General features: G+C 43.0%; 1 protein-coding gene across 5 annotated transcripts in view; it reads left to right on the top strand.

Moving 5' to 3' along the window:
- The window catches only part of RAPH1 (Ras association (RalGDS/AF-6) and pleckstrin homology domains 1), a 120,395-nt gene that overhangs the window by 83,110 nt on the left and 21,941 nt on the right, over positions 1-15,344 (top strand). Inside the window, exons 12-14 of one of the 5 annotated variants that reach the window (XM_060152241.1) lie at positions 1,013-1,133; positions 4,799-4,941; positions 7,580-15,123. In XM_060152241.1, coding sequence (XP_060008224.1) covers positions 1,013-1,133; positions 4,799-4,941; positions 7,580-9,508 — 2,193 coding nt within the window. In that variant the 3' untranslated portion in view covers positions 9,509-15,123. Of the gene's footprint in view, positions 1-1,012; positions 1,134-4,798; positions 4,942-5,062; positions 6,942-7,579; positions 15,124-15,344 lie in introns of those variants that run through there. The other 4 variants (XM_060152245.1, XM_060152244.1, XM_060152246.1 and 1 more) reach the window with 4 other exon arrangements.

Raw genomic sequence — 15,344 nt, forward strand, 5'->3', positions numbered from 1 at the left:
TGATATGGTTTTTGTTGTCACGATAATTATCCTGTTTGTTTCATGTTCATGATTTTGCCAGTGTCTAGTTTTCTCAGGCCTAAGTTTCACGTTTTAAATGTCTTTTTTTCTTGGTGATGGGGATAAGCTTTTAACACTTGGTATCCAAGGAATAATACTGCTGGTAAAAGCTTATGTAGCATCCACGTGATTTATTTGGGCTTTGGAGAATGCACTGTATGATGCTTATATAGCAGAGTTTAGCCTAAACAAAAGAAATTTTTTGAAAATTAAACTGCCTTGGGGTTGGGCGAAGAATGAATAGGTAGCGCATGGAGGATTTTTAGGGTGGTGAACATACTCATACTCTGTATGATGCAATGGTGGGTACATGTCCTATACATTTGTCCAAACCCATAGAATGTAAACACCAAGAGTGAACCTAAGGTGACCTATGGACTTTGAGTGATTATTACATGTCCATGTAGGTTCATTGATGGTAACAAATGTACCACTCTAGTGGGGGATATTGATAATGGGAGAAACTATGCGTGTTTAGGGGCTGTGCATGTATATGGGAAATCTCTGTACCTTTCTCTCAGTTTTGCTGTGAACCTAAAACTGCTCTTTAAAAAGAAAGTCTTAACAAAGTTTTTTTAAAGGACATCTTAAGGGTGATTATACATAATGCTTGAAAGGGTATTTATTCAGTTACTTTTAAGTTAATGTAACTAAAAATAAAATTTATTACAGACATAAAATCAAAGTTGCTTTAAAAGTAACTAAAAAAACTCTTTATATTGTTAATGAACATAATCAGAATCAAGTGTTGACTTCTTGTTGCCTTTCTCAAAATGAGGACAAATAAGAGTGGATTATAATTTACTGGTATGAAAAGAATTTTTGAAGTATTATAGGTATTTTAATAGAGACTATGAGTCAGTAAACAGAAATGTGTCCCCTTTTCCTATCCCACGCATCCATACCATACCCAGTAAAGTACAGATGTCATCATTTACTGCCTTCTGTTTAGTACGGGAAGCAGCTCTACATGAACTATCAAGAGGCCTTGAAGAGGACAGAATCGGCTTATGATTGGACTTCCTTATCCAGCTCCAGCATTAAATCAGGATCCAGTTCTTCCAGCATCCCAGGTAGTTTAAAATGTCCAAAGAACTCTTTACTACCAACAGGAAGATGTCTCTGTAGAGACTGATAGAAGACCTGGTTATCTCAGAGTGATTTTTTAAAACTAGAGCCATGCCTGATTTCTAAATTATAATCAATAGGTACATGTGCTTTTATTCATTTATTTTTTTATTTTTAGAGGCAATAATATCATGGACTAGTTCCCAAATGTGTTTGAAATGGAAAACGGGTAAAGTGGTAAAGCCGGGAGTTTTGTTACATATTTATAAAGTTAATTTGAAACTCAATCATATTGCTGAAAACAACTGTTGATGCATAATTGGGGGTAGAAAGTTGCTTGGAGAAGAGTACTCCGAATCATGATGAAACTGCACTCCTTCCCCACAGGTTTCCTGACATTTCAGCAGAGTGGAAACAACTGGAATTAGTTCAGTATCACAGTTAAGGAAGCTATTTAAGTCATCAAATTTTGTAAAGTTTTCAGAGGAAATAGTGATACTCAAAAGGTGCTTATTTTCAGATTCCCACATCCTTTAAACAAGGATGCTGTGATCACATCTTAAGATAAATGCTTCTTTCCCTTCAAAAGTTCCGTAAATGATATCTGTGTCATCTAAAATCATAAATTTTTTCTTTGTTCTAACAGCCCATGTTATGAAATAATTACTTTAAGAAGTATTTGATTTAAAAGCTGTATGACTAGATCTCATCCCTAAATAAAAACACATCGAGAATGTGTATATACATGGGCTAGCGTACACACATATATTCTCTCTTCTGTCCACTGAGAGGGCTAGTAGCAGTGAGAACACTAAGAACCTAGACCTCGGTTTCTCAATGCCATTTTCCAAAACAAAGGATCCCAGGGCTCTGGAGTGGCTGATTCTAGGGCTGTGGCAGAGAATATATAAGATGAGCCTGGAGCATCATGTGACAAAGGAAGTACTCAAAAAAAACACAGCGATGGGGAGTCTATAAAAGGGACCCAGGACCCAACCTAAGAGAGTGCTCAGTGGCCAAAGCTGGAACAATTTGAGCAAGAAAATAACATAGTATAGGACTGCAATCCAAATTATAAAATAAATAGCCATCAGTCCATGGGGATATAAATAAGTTATTGAATTAAATAAATAAATGGAGAAGAAGAGAAAAATCTCCTGTACAGACTTCTAAGTAGATTTATACAGATGCTCTGCCCTCAAGGAGGTGGCACTTAACTCCCCTCTTGTTAAGTGTGGGCTGTGTAAAGTGACTTGCTTCCAAAGAGCACGGAGCGGGGAGGTGTAACCTTATATCTGAGAAAGCTGACAAACCATACCTCGGCCAGGTGATCACGGTAATAAGTCATATTGATAGCATGTGCCCTTGATGCAGTGTGATGAGACTGGCATCTTCCCTCTCTTGGTCTTCCTCCCCAAATCCCTTAACCTCAGAGAAAAGGCATCAGACAAATCAAAATTGAGAGACATGCGACAAAATACCTAACCAGTACTCCTCAAAACTGTCAAGGTCTTCAAAAACAAGGAGAGTCTGAGAAACTGTCATGGGAGACATGACAACTATCTGTAATATGGTAACCTGGATGGGATTCTGATCAGAAAATGGACATTGCGGAAAAACTAGTGAAATCCAAATAAAGTTTGGAGTTTAGTTAGCTTTTTTTTTTAAGTATTGTTTTATATTCTTTTTTTTTCTTAATTTATTTTTTGGCTGCATCGGGTCTCAGTTGTGGTGTGCAGGATCTTTTGTTGCGGCACATGGGCTTCTCTCTAGTTGTGGCGCATGGGCTTAGTTGCCCCGCGGCATGTGGGATCTTAGTTCCCTGACCAGGGATCGAACTGGCATCCCCTGCATTGCAAGATGGATTCTTAACCACTGGACCACCAGGGAAGTCCCAGAGTTAGTTAATATTAACATGAGTGTAGGTTCATTATTCGTGACACATGGACCAGAGTATTGTAACATGTTAATAACGAGGTAAACTGGGTGCTAGGTATGTAGGAACTCTGTGCTAGTTTTGCAACTTTTCTGCAAATCTGAAACTATTCTAAAATAAAATGTTTATTAAACTTGGGGGGGGGGAGAAACCTTTGTGGCAATGGATTAGGAAAGGCACGGTAAGAAGAGCATGTCACAAGTAGGGCTGTAGAAAATGGAATTAAGGGAAAGATGGAGGGAAAAAATGATGTATACTATTTTATAAAAATTTATATAGCACTTAACAATTCAAGTGCTTCCACATGTTACTTTATGAAGTGGTATGGTGCCTTTTCCCACTCCAGCATCATCTATTTGTATACATCGTGTTAAGTATTAGGTAGACTTTTTCAGGTAAACTGTAAAATCATACATATTTCATGCTGAAGAGAGCTCAAGAAGTCACATGTTCCAGCCTGTCATAGGCTGTTATCCTAGATATTAGATAGGGATGAAGAAAATAAAGTAGGTTTTATCCTATATTGCTTATATTTTTACCCTGAGGATACTATCTTAACTTTATCTAAAGGAGTTTGTGGCTGTTATCTTTGCAATACTTTGATGAACTTGGCTGGACTTGCTTATTAATACTGCAATCTAATAATGCCCACGTCTCACAGAGTGACTGGATGGGACTAGCTTTAACATTTGAGTCTCCACCAGATGCCAGACATTGGGCTAGGTGCTTCTGCAAGGTTATCTCACCTGACTTGGAGTCCAGTGAAATAATCTTTCCAGTTCCCTCACCCTGGATGTCAGTCAAATTACACTGTATCCTCAGCCATTCCCAGGTCCCTTGAAGATGTCTTCATGCCCTTCAGGAAGCCAGGCTATGGTACAGCTGCTGTCTTGTGATGTCAATACCTGAATCCCTAGGAAACACACTTCTTACTGGGGATCAGATTCTCAGTATTGTTCATTACTGGGATAAAGGAAGTAATCATCATGTATAGATCTGAATTCATAAGTGAGAAATCTCTGAGATGGTCTGGAGCAGGGGTATATAAAAAGATTGATTCTCCATGTAATGAAGATATGACTGAACAAAAAAATTCACTACTCTATTCATGGTTCATTAATTCTCTCTCCTTTTTAAATTTATTTATTTATTTTTGGTTGCGTTGGGCCTTCGTTGCTGCACGCGGGCTTTCTCTAGTTGCGGCGAGCGGGGGCTACTCTTAGTTGTGGTGCACGGGCTTCTCATTGCAGTGGCTTCTCTCGTGGAGCACGGGCTCTAGGCGCGTGGGCTTCAGTAGCTGTGACACACAGGCTTAGTTGCTTTGCCGCATGTGGGATCTTCCCGGACCAGGGCTCGAACCCGTGTCCCCTGCATTGGCAGGCGGCTTCTTAACCACTGCACCATCAGGGAAGCCCTCATTAATTCTCTTATTTGCTAGGAGTTCTTACAATACAGGCTGTCAGGATACCAATAATGTTACTTGAACCTTTTATTGCAATTATCGGTTTCTTGTGGTGAACTATTTAAAAAGAATGGAGATTTCCTATTCACCCTAGGACAAGAGAAGTTTTCTAGTGGAAAACACGGGCTGTGTTTGTGTGAAATGAGTCAGGTAAAAGTAACTTGTTGCCGCATCGCATCTGATCTTGAGTGAAAGAGTTATCCAAACATACATATTTATACGTCACAATACTGACTTATTTAATCTGATTTTTGAAAATCTGTTTCAAACAGAGTCTCAGTCCAATCACTCCAATCAGTCTGATAGCGGAGTGTCTGATACGCCACCGGCAGGACACGTCCGTTCCCAGAGCATCGTGAGCTCCATCTTCTCCGAGGCCTGGAAGCGAGGCACGCAGCTGGAAGAGTCTAGCAAGGTAACACGCTCGGGTCAGGGTAGGGGGGAAAGCTGTACTGTTCCAGGGGTGTAGCTTGTTGTTCCTTTATTAGGAATCTTTCTTGGCCTTATTTCAGTATTCTTTCTTTGCTTCTCCTCAGAAATGGACATTTATGAATTGGCTCTGATGATCTAAGATCTCAAAAAAAAAAAAAAAAACCTAGCAGTTTTATCAGTGGCTCAGGATTTTAAGAAATAACACTTTCCACTCTTAAATCAGTTTGGATGGAGCAACAACACCCTCCAGTGCCAATGCCTTAATTTTCCAAAAAAGCTGCTAAGTGTTGATTATTTCTTTATTCGTTATTTAGTTTATTCAGACTCATTCCTCTATCTTCCTTTCTTTTATGCTTCTTGGCATTTCTCTGCACACTGATGAATTTTCTCAATTTATAGTTTATGTGGAAGACTAAATTCCAATTAATCCCCTTAAAATTTAGGATCCCTGAGCCTTGCATAGAAGGTTGTTCATTGACCCTGAAGGACACAATTATAATTATTGCAAGGCTGTTTAGAAAAATAGAGAGGTTCTTTAGCCTGGTTGAAAGATACCATATCAAACTGCCTCTGAAGTCCTGTGGGTGACCGTGTCCCAGCAGTGCTCACCTCTCAGCAGGCGAGGGCACACACCATTGCAGGGAGCCAGTAGGACACCCGGCCTGGCCATTTTGTTTTCACCCAGCAATCATTTTGATTTTTCATCATTGTCAGTCTTGTCTGAATCACTTACATCAGTACGTTCATCAGTGAGAATTAAGTGGCTATTTCCCCTCAGTTTATTCCTTTATTTGCATATGTGGTTGATCCACTGGACATGGAGAGGGTGGAGGGAGGCGTATGTAGCCCAATGGGGTGGAACACTTTCTCTTAGAAAAATAAATATTTGAGAATTGGTTCTAATGACCTAAATTCTCAAGTCACTGGCAGTTTAACTCCCTTATCGGAGGCGCCCACTTTTAAGAAATACTTCTTTTTCCTTCTCGTACTTCATCAATTTGAGTGGAACAGCAATATTTGGTGCTGGTGGTCCACATGTGTCGTAGACGAGCCGGGTTTACACAATTCACATACCTAAAGAAAAGTCCTTTACCTTACTAAACATAACACATGGTGTTATCCATGTGCATTTTAAATTGTAGAACTACCCAGTTGTCATGAGAAAGGCCAAGGAAAGCAAAGGTCCACATGGTCTGTGACGAAGCAGTGTAGTCCGTCATGGCACGTAGTGTCAGAAAGTCCACGAACCCTGCCATGCAGCAGTGACAGTGTATTTGAGTCTTGACCCCCTGTGTGTTTCTTCTCCTGTTACCTCAGTCTCAGGTGCCAAATGAGAAGGCCAGCACAGCTAAGGTCTACTACACCCCTGCAGCAGCCAAGACAGGGTCAAGTTAAGGTCGGGGGTTGTTCTTTGGAAACACATTAACCTGGGTGACTCCTGTAACCAGATCTTGCGGACTAATGCTTTTATTTTGATGTGCAGTTATTAAAGGAACATGTGAATGTCCTGACGGGCATTAGAACTCAGCCCCATAATGAGCCTTCTACTCTACTAACCTAAGCATTCTTGACGCTAATTAGATGTCATTCAGAATTGGAAACAAATGGTTTATCTTGGATGCTCATAGTTTGTTCAAAGAGCCTAAAAGATGTACCCAAAGTTATTAAGCCAGGAGTTCTTCCTCTGCTCTCTCAGAAGTACTTGAACCACATTCATGCATGAGTAGCTCCATGAAATAAATGACCAGATGTGGTAATTTGGGCAGTGCCAAGAGGGGCCCACATGGGCTGGTCAGCAAGTTGTTGGCAAACTCTAGCTCCTATTTCTAGGTACATTTCCTTTACTCTAGCCTTCCAAAGTTTCCTCTCATTTTCTTCTGGCTTTTTCTGTGTGATATTTTTATGATCTTTTGCCATAATGTTTATGAAGCATTTCTTTATGTATTTTCCAGTAAAACAAATGTAAAGAATACCCCCCCTTTACCTGCATTGCTGGACTTCTGTGCATGTTGGATGCAAGTGTCTCACACGAACACGAGTGTGTGTGTCAAGCTCATTCATTCCTGTGTGACTGTGCACGCCTGCTGAACATACTCATACTCTCATGTGTCTGCTCACTAGCATCAGAAAGCCGTCCTCATTCTTCGGGAGGCCCTCCACCAGCACTCCTAAACCCAGTTATGGCATCTGCTTGATGTAGATGCCGTCCTGGACTGAAAGGTGAACTCCAGCCATCACGTCTCCCTTTGCCAGAGTCCGGGGAGGCGCGGGGTGCGGTTCCGTGCTCTAACTCGGGGCAGGGTGTGTGAAAGCCAGAGGCAGAAACCAGAGGGCCCAGCACCATCCAGACAGCTTGTGCAGCAGGAAGTTTTCCCCAGGTTGTTAGGCAGCCTGGCTGTTGGAGAAGATCGTTGAGTAAACACATTTTCTCCGCGCCCTTGCTGCCCCGGGAGTTAGATTTTAGCCTCCCCGACATTGTCCATCTTTATGATCAGCTGCTGCATCCTTTCATGCATGTCTCTGTTTCCTTGCTTTTTAGTTTGACAGTCAAAGCTTACCTCTGTAACTGTTGTGTTTGTTGTGTTTTCTCTCTCCCAACCTCCCTTTTGTCCTCCTTTTAGGCCAGAATGGAGTCTGTGAATCGAGCCTACACTTCTCTCATGCCCCCTTTGTCCCCGCAGCCTAAGCCGCTCACCCCCTGCTCTGCCTCACAGCCCTCGCCGCCCCTGCCGCCGCCGCCCCCGCCCCCGCCGCCTCCCCCGCCCCCGCCGCCGCCGCCGCCCCCGCCCCTGCCCAGCCAGTCGGCCCCTTCTGGGGGTTCGGCAGCCGCGATGTTTGTCAAGTACAGCACAATAACCAGGCTGCAGAACGCCTCTCAGCATGCGGGAGCCCTGTTTAAGCCTCCCCCGCCACCAGGGATGCAGCCTCCCTCCTCGACCTCACAGGCAGGGAAGCCTCAGATCCTGGTGCCGCCCAGCGGAGCCGTTCCCCCGCCGCCGCCCCCGCCGCCTCCCCCCACCCCCGGCTCGGCTATGGCCCAGCTGAAGCCCGCCCCCTGCGCCCAGGCCCTGCCGCAGTTCAGCCCGCCCCCGCCCCCGCTGAAGATTCACCACGTGCAGCACGCCGCTCCAGCAGCCCCTCCAGCGCCGCCCCCACCTCCTCCCATCCCTGCACCCCTCCCTCCTCAGGCCCCCCCCAAACCCCCTGTGACCGTGCCGCCCGCTATGCCACAGGCTCTGTCACCTACACCTCCTCCTCCCGTCCCCCCAGTGAAAAAGCAGCCAGCGCTTCCTGTGTCTCACGTTCCACCCTCTCCCCCTGCTCCTCCTGGCCCGGTCCCCCCGCCCACGCTACCCAAGCAGCAGAGCTTCTGTGTGAGGCCCCCTCCCTCTCCGCTGTCTCCGGCGCCCTCCGTGGTGAAGCAAATAGCCAGCCAGTTCCCCCCGCCTCCAACCACCGCCCCCACGGAGGCGGCGTCCTTGAAGCCCGCTTCAGCCGCAGCAAACGTCGCCCCTCAGTCCCCGCCTGCTGTGAAAGCAAAGCCCAAGTGGCAGCCCAGCTCTACCCCTGTCCCTTCTCCGGACTTCCCTCCTCCTCCCCCCGAGAGCAGCCTGGTGTTTCCTCCGCCTCCGCCAGCCGCACCCACTGCTGCCCCTGCCCCTGACAAAAGCGGATCTCCGGGCAAAAAGACCAGTAAGACGTCCAGTCCGGGGGGAAAGAAACCTCCCCCGACCCCGCAGCGCAACTCCAGCATTAAGTCCGGCAGCTGTGCGGAGCACCCTGAGCCCAAGAGACCCTCAGTAGACAGTCTAGTCAGCAAGTTCGCAGCGCCGGAGCCCTCGGCGTCTCCGGGCAAGGAGACGCCGCCACCTCCCGCAGCGCCCCCCAAACCTGGAAAACTCAGTCTTCCCGGAGTTCTCCAGCAAGGGGGTGTGTCGGCAAAAGCATCTGTTCTGAGTGGGCGCGGCAAGGACTCCGTGGCAGAATTCCCTTCTCCTCCGTCCGATTCTGACTTTCCACCCCCTCCGCCGGAAATAGAGCTTCCTCTGCCCCCCGTAGACATTCCGGCAGTGTTCTCGGGAAGCACGTCTCCAAAAGTGGCAGTGGTTAATCCGCAGCCACAGCCGTGGGCCAAGTCGGTCAGGAAGGCCCCTCCGCCCACGCGACCCAAACGGAACGACAGCACCCGCCTCACGCAAGCCGAGACCTCCGAGCAGCTGCCAATGGCCACAGTCGTGCCACAAGTGCCCACCTCTCCCAAATCCAGCCTTAGTGTCCAGCCTGGATTCCTGGCTGACCTCAACAGGACACTGCAGCGGAAGTCCATCACGCGGCATGGCTCGCTCTCCTCCTCGCGCGTGTCTAGAGCAGAACCCACAGCCACCATGGATGATATGGCGTTGCCCCCGCCACCCCCCGAGCTGCTCTCTGAGCAACAGAAAGCCCGTTATGGAGGCAGTCATATATCAGGCTATGCAACGTTGCGGAGAGGGCCGCCGCCCGCTCCCCCCAAAAGAGACCAGAACACCAAGCTCTCAAGAGATTGGTAGCTACGTAGGACTTTATTTTCGTGGGATCTGTAATCAGTTCTACAGTCAGCTCACCTGATCATCTACGAATTCAGGCGTTCAGAGCCTCTTGGTATGATGTTGCTGTTATTCAGGTAGTGTTCAGCTATATGTGTGTGTACGTGTGCAGGTACACACATAGCTATACATAGGTAGTGTGTGTTTGTATATATATGTATACATGTATGTATATGTATATATATAGCTGAAAGTGATTCTATTTATTCTTTTTCTCTCCTAATCTGAAAATGGGTTTTGTGTATTTTGGGTGGCAGTGGCATGGAAGGGGATGTGTGTCCTGCCGGTCCCTTATGGTTTCCATTATCTGTCATGTGGATTGGACCAAAAACTTCTGACTTATTTAGGAGGTATTTTATAAATGTCCATGCGCGGCCTATCTGTGCATGTTGTATATTATATATTAAGGATAGATGTATAATGTGCTGCTTCTCAGTTTGAGAAGACAACCAGAATGTTTGGTGTATCTATGGGGCTTTTGTGTTTGTTTTTTCCCCAGTTGGCTGAAGTTAGAACTGCTTGACTGACATTTCATTACTATACATAAAGGGGCACTTTAATCAGGAAAACCTCTCAGCTTCATAGAACGGGTAATAGTGCAGTGTGGGGAAATTTTCAGACACTTATCTGTATGTGGTCGGTCGTGCATAGAAAAAAGTAAATACATGGTGTAACTCAACCATTCTAGTTGCAAAACTGTTGCCATCATCCCACAGGAATCTAGGATGTATTCTGTCACAGGTAAGCCCTTCGCCTGTAATACATGGATAATTTAGTACTGTAATCCTGCATAGTTCTTTTTGTACTGTTGGGATCCTTTTCATGAGCTTGTGAAGCTTCAAGTTGGGCTTCATGATTCTTGCTTTGATTTATTGTAAGAGGATATCCAACACGACACCCTTGGAATGCTCTGTCCCAGTGTGTCTTTCGGTCACCAGTTACCTCCTTATGGTGTGTGCTGTAGGTAGATGCTGATACTAGGTGTCTGTAGACAATTGCTGTATCAGGTGTACTCAATCCTTTGTCCAGTCCAGTATGTTGCATCATGATGAAAAACAAAATCACCTTCTGAAATGCGTCTTTTTTGTATATTGCTCTCTAGAAGGATGGATGATTAGAAAAGAGAACAAAACTGGCCCCTGTGCAGCTGTCATTAATCAGGTTTTTTGTGGCTAGTAACGTGAAATACAAAGAATTCATTTACGTGTGGGACTATCATAGAGGGAGGGGGAAAATGAGTTTTTTGACAGTTTCACCCATAGCAACTGGAGCACACTAGGGTCCTTGCTTGTTGTAGCCTGGTTGTAGAGATTTGTCCAGGTTACCAGGTGTTCTGATGGGAGTTGTATAGTCCAAGTACAGTAAGTGACATTACATATTATGCATATGCAGTTTGCTATAACATAGAATCATTGCTCTAAGGACACACTATAATTCTGTATGCTTCACACTATACTTCTAGATGCTTTTTTTCCCCTGTGAATTTTCCTCGGTATATGAGAGAAATGTGTATTGGCTCATCAATTTGTGATGATAAATGGACCGTCAGGTCAATCTCAGAGCTGCTCTTAAACCAGAGAATAAAAACTAGCCTCCCCAGCAGTGATAAATGAGCACACCTTGTAATGAAAGCCTGTGCCTGTTATGAATAGGGATCACCAGTGCAAACTGCAAAAATCTCTGACACTATCCCATAAGGAAAGAGCGATGCCAATACAGTGGGGCAGATACTAAATAATTCAAGAATAAGCAGAGTTGTGCTATGTAAACAGGATTTCCCTGTAAACCCATTCTCCAACAAAGTACTTCATCATAAAGAGAGAGTAAGAGGCACCCCCCAACTGTCACAGATGTGACAGTACACTCATGTGTTTTATAGAGCAATAAGAATATACACCGTCGTGCATTTGTTACAGCCCTGCTTCTTTAAAAGACACTTTTTAGATCTTTTCAGTTGACAGTTTTGTGTGCTTGATATTGTTATGCTTATGAAGTGACCTTTAACACATCTGCGTTGTTAATTTAAGCATGCACAGCAATTTGAAAAACATTTGAGAAAGACTGCCAAGCTCCACTGTGACTCATGAGTGAAGTGATTTCCCAATGTCTTCTGCCTGCAGCTTTATATTCTAAGGATCGCCCTTATTTGTGGGATAAAGAGTTTCTAAGAATAGGAATCCAATGATATAAATGTTCATCACTAGGGTTTTTTGTGGTGGTGGTGGTGTTTTTTTTATATGAAGGTGGGCAACTTCAGCTCTCCTTGAGGGAAACAAATCATGTGCCCTCAGTCTTCATTCCCTCCGCATTTGAGCCCTAAGATCCAGCCTTTTTTTTTCAGTGGGGGATTTCCCGGGCCTTCTTGCTTGTGTCGGTCTGGATGGTAGCCATCTGAACTGATGCTTCTGATGTATCGTTTTTCTGAAAGAGCAGACATCCTTTAGAACACTAGGGACACTAAAGAGAACAGGGCCAGAGGAGGAGCTGTATCATTTTTACCCCAGTCAGTGGCTTGTTGACTATCTGACAACAGGCCGTTTCCCTTTGTATTTCTCCAAAGACAGAAAAGGCTATTTAATCAACATTTTTTCCTCTGTGTGTGAAACAACTGAATCAAAAAAAAAACCAAAATGGTACTTTAGATACACTTCTAGTGTTTTACTCCCTAGTGTTTTTTTTTTTTAATTTTTGAATTTGGATATTTGTTAGGATGTGGTTTCATGGGGGGGTCGGGGCTTTGGAGATTACTGTTATTTTTGTACTGTTCTTCTTCCCTGGTGTGTTCAAGGAAAAAACATACTGCCAGATGACACTAGTACTGTGCCTTCTTTCACTGCCTTCTGCTCAACAGCTCTAACTCAGCAAAGCTTCTTCAGGTCAAGGAAGAAGATCTTGGCGGCTGTCTTGGCTGTACCGAAAGATGAACAGCATAGATGAACTCACCCTGCTGTGGAGGGCAGTGCAAACAGGTGCCCATTAGAGCTAGTGACTAGATTAATTAGTGACACCCTTAACTTCTACCACATAATTTCAAAATTGGATCCAACCTATGCTTAAAGTTTTGGCACCAACTCTGAAGGGTAGCAAAGCCTGTTCTGGTTAGCTTATTCTGTACTGAAGCTTTTACTACTCAAATGCATTTTTTTTTTCCTTAGCTGCTACAGAATCATACTCTTGGAAAAAGTAACTACTACTGTAAAGGTTTACAGGTACCCACTTAACTGTAAATTGGATTTTTTTTTAATTTCTGGGGCTTTTTAAGATAAGACTGCTGACTTCAGAAAAGTCCTGGGAAACAATTTTCATCAGAACGTCTCACAGTAATAGACAAGGTAATGTCTCACAGTCCTGACATCAAGGTGCTCCTGCCCACTGACGCACATCCTGTTAAGGAAGGGCTGTGAACTCTCTTGGAAGTCCCCTCTCTATGTAAGTTTACTTGCCACTGAAAGCAGTCCTGAGTTTATCAAGGAAGTTAATCTAAACAAAATTGGGGGATCATGAAGAATAATGCCAATAGGGTAACAACTCTGAGGTCAAGGTTATTAATAGCTGTGCATCTAATTAGAGTTTCATAAGCTGCTATTCTGGGAGAATACAACTGCTAATAAGTTCATGTCAAGGATGTAAGGCTACGATTAGCCTGAAAAAAACTTCAGGTAATGGTAGGATTGGTTTGATTTGACCATCAGGCCACCAACAGAACCCTTTGTCACCTTTTTTCCCTCAGCTAAAAGCAGTTTTATGTTACAAACACAAGGTGATTTTAAACAAGCAAACTAACCTTTTCCTTGTTTTATGTATTACCAAATTTTTTATACAGTTTCCACATAGGTATAACTTATCTCACAGATATAAGTTCAGACCAGTTAAAACTGTATGACCCTGTGTGATTATAGGTGTAATGACTTGCTTTCAATAACATAGGCTTCATAATTTGGATTTATACACTTGATAAGAGGACGTCTCTTTCTAAAAAAATCACTTTAGGTTGCAAGTACCTTTTGCCAACCTGGAATTTTGTTTTATACACTTTATGTCATTGCATAAAGCAAGTTATTCCTAACCCTATAGGAATATGCGACCGCTCACAAAGTTGAGATTTGATCCATGGAGAGATGCAAGTAGTGCAGAATTAAGTATCCCAATATCTTTTAAGATTTATTTTCATTTAAAAATTGAATAGAAGATCATTGTTAACCCCTTTCCCAGACTCCCTCAAACTAATAAACAAGTGCTCGGTTCTTAATTGTGCCCTTGGAAGATCTATATGTAAAAGAAATCTGAAATTTAGCTGTACTATAAACTTGCTAAGTAAAAATAAGCTAAACACAATATACTTGATAAATACTCGAAGGAAATAATCTCCAGTTGGTTTGCTCTTTGCTTGTTGAAGTAATAAACCATTTAGAAGAGGAAACATCTGCTATAACCCCCAGTGCCTTGAACTCTTTTGGAGGATTAGCATTAAAAAAAAAAAAAAATCCAACAGGCAAACTTTGAGGTGCTAATGAAAGAGAAGGAAAGTGTTTCTAGTTTGTGCGGAAACAGGAAAAGTGATGGTCTCACGAGAGATGGCTTCATCTACCTAAACGGGGTCTGGCTGCTTTCTACCAAAGACATTTAGAGAAGCGAGTCGAGTCAGGGTGATGGTGAATACTACATATTTAAAAGATGGCCAAGTTCAGAAGTGAATGTTGATCATGGATGGCTATTAATACCAAGCTCATCATCGAAGCCTCAACCTCTTCTTAGGCAGAACATGCTTGTGGCACTTAAAAAAAAAAAAAAAAAAATCTGCATTTTGGAAACTGTCCATTGTTAAGTTTATTGTAACCTAATACCAAAAACTGCCATTTTTCATGATTACCACCTCCTATATTTTTCTCTCTACTTGTAAATAATTCCTCCTAGAAAATAAGCATTAACTGGAATGTTTCAAATGATTTTGCTTAATTTTATTATCAGCCACTAGTGAACTCCTTTTATAGAAATGTACATTTAAAATATTAGCTTGTGCTAAATGTCATAAAAACATTGTTTACTGTTTTAAAGAAAAATTGCACATTATATTTAACTGGGATTGCTCCCAGTTGCTGACATCTAAGCTGTGGGAGCTTTGCCATAAATAGATACAATGTAGGAATATACCTTACTGAAGCATGAAAAAGGCAAAGGGAACTGCGTTAAAAGTACTGGATAGAAGACGTTATTCAGATGATTATGCACAGCTCAGTAAAGATGAAGTTACAGTTTTTCTTTCAGCTTTGTAGCTATTATTTTCTTCTGCTTAAATGTACGCTCTCATTTAATTAATTATGTGCCTTGCTCCCTGATTGTGCAAACCTATATATATATAGATATATATAAGAGATATATTCAGTACTACTGACCATGTTTTTGTTCTACTGCTGGATTAAGTTATTTTCCAAGTTACTCTTGCCAGTTACTGTCAGTAAACTATTGTAATGGCTTAGGACAGTAGTCATACAGTCTGTAATTTTTCAGCTACGTGTTTTCCTTATGTCAGCTTATCCAATCCTTAATAAAAATACATAGATTTCATTTAAACGTTAGAACTGTACTTGACTGTTTGTTTGTGGATCGGCACCACTAAGAGCCTGGTTTTGCTGTTTATGTCAAGGTACCCAAAATAAATAGAGAGGCTGCAACACGCACATAAAGTGTGAAGGTAAACAAACTATAATTTGATGTGTTCAACTGATTAGCCTGTAAGAAAATAACTTTTCTTAAGATTTTTTTCTTTAAACAAACAAACAAAATACAACTAGGTACGAAC

This window comes from Lagenorhynchus albirostris, chromosome 6 (assembly GCF_949774975.1).
Source record: "Lagenorhynchus albirostris chromosome 6, mLagAlb1.1, whole genome shotgun sequence".
NCBI lineage: Eukaryota > Metazoa > Chordata > Mammalia > Artiodactyla > Delphinidae > Lagenorhynchus > Lagenorhynchus albirostris.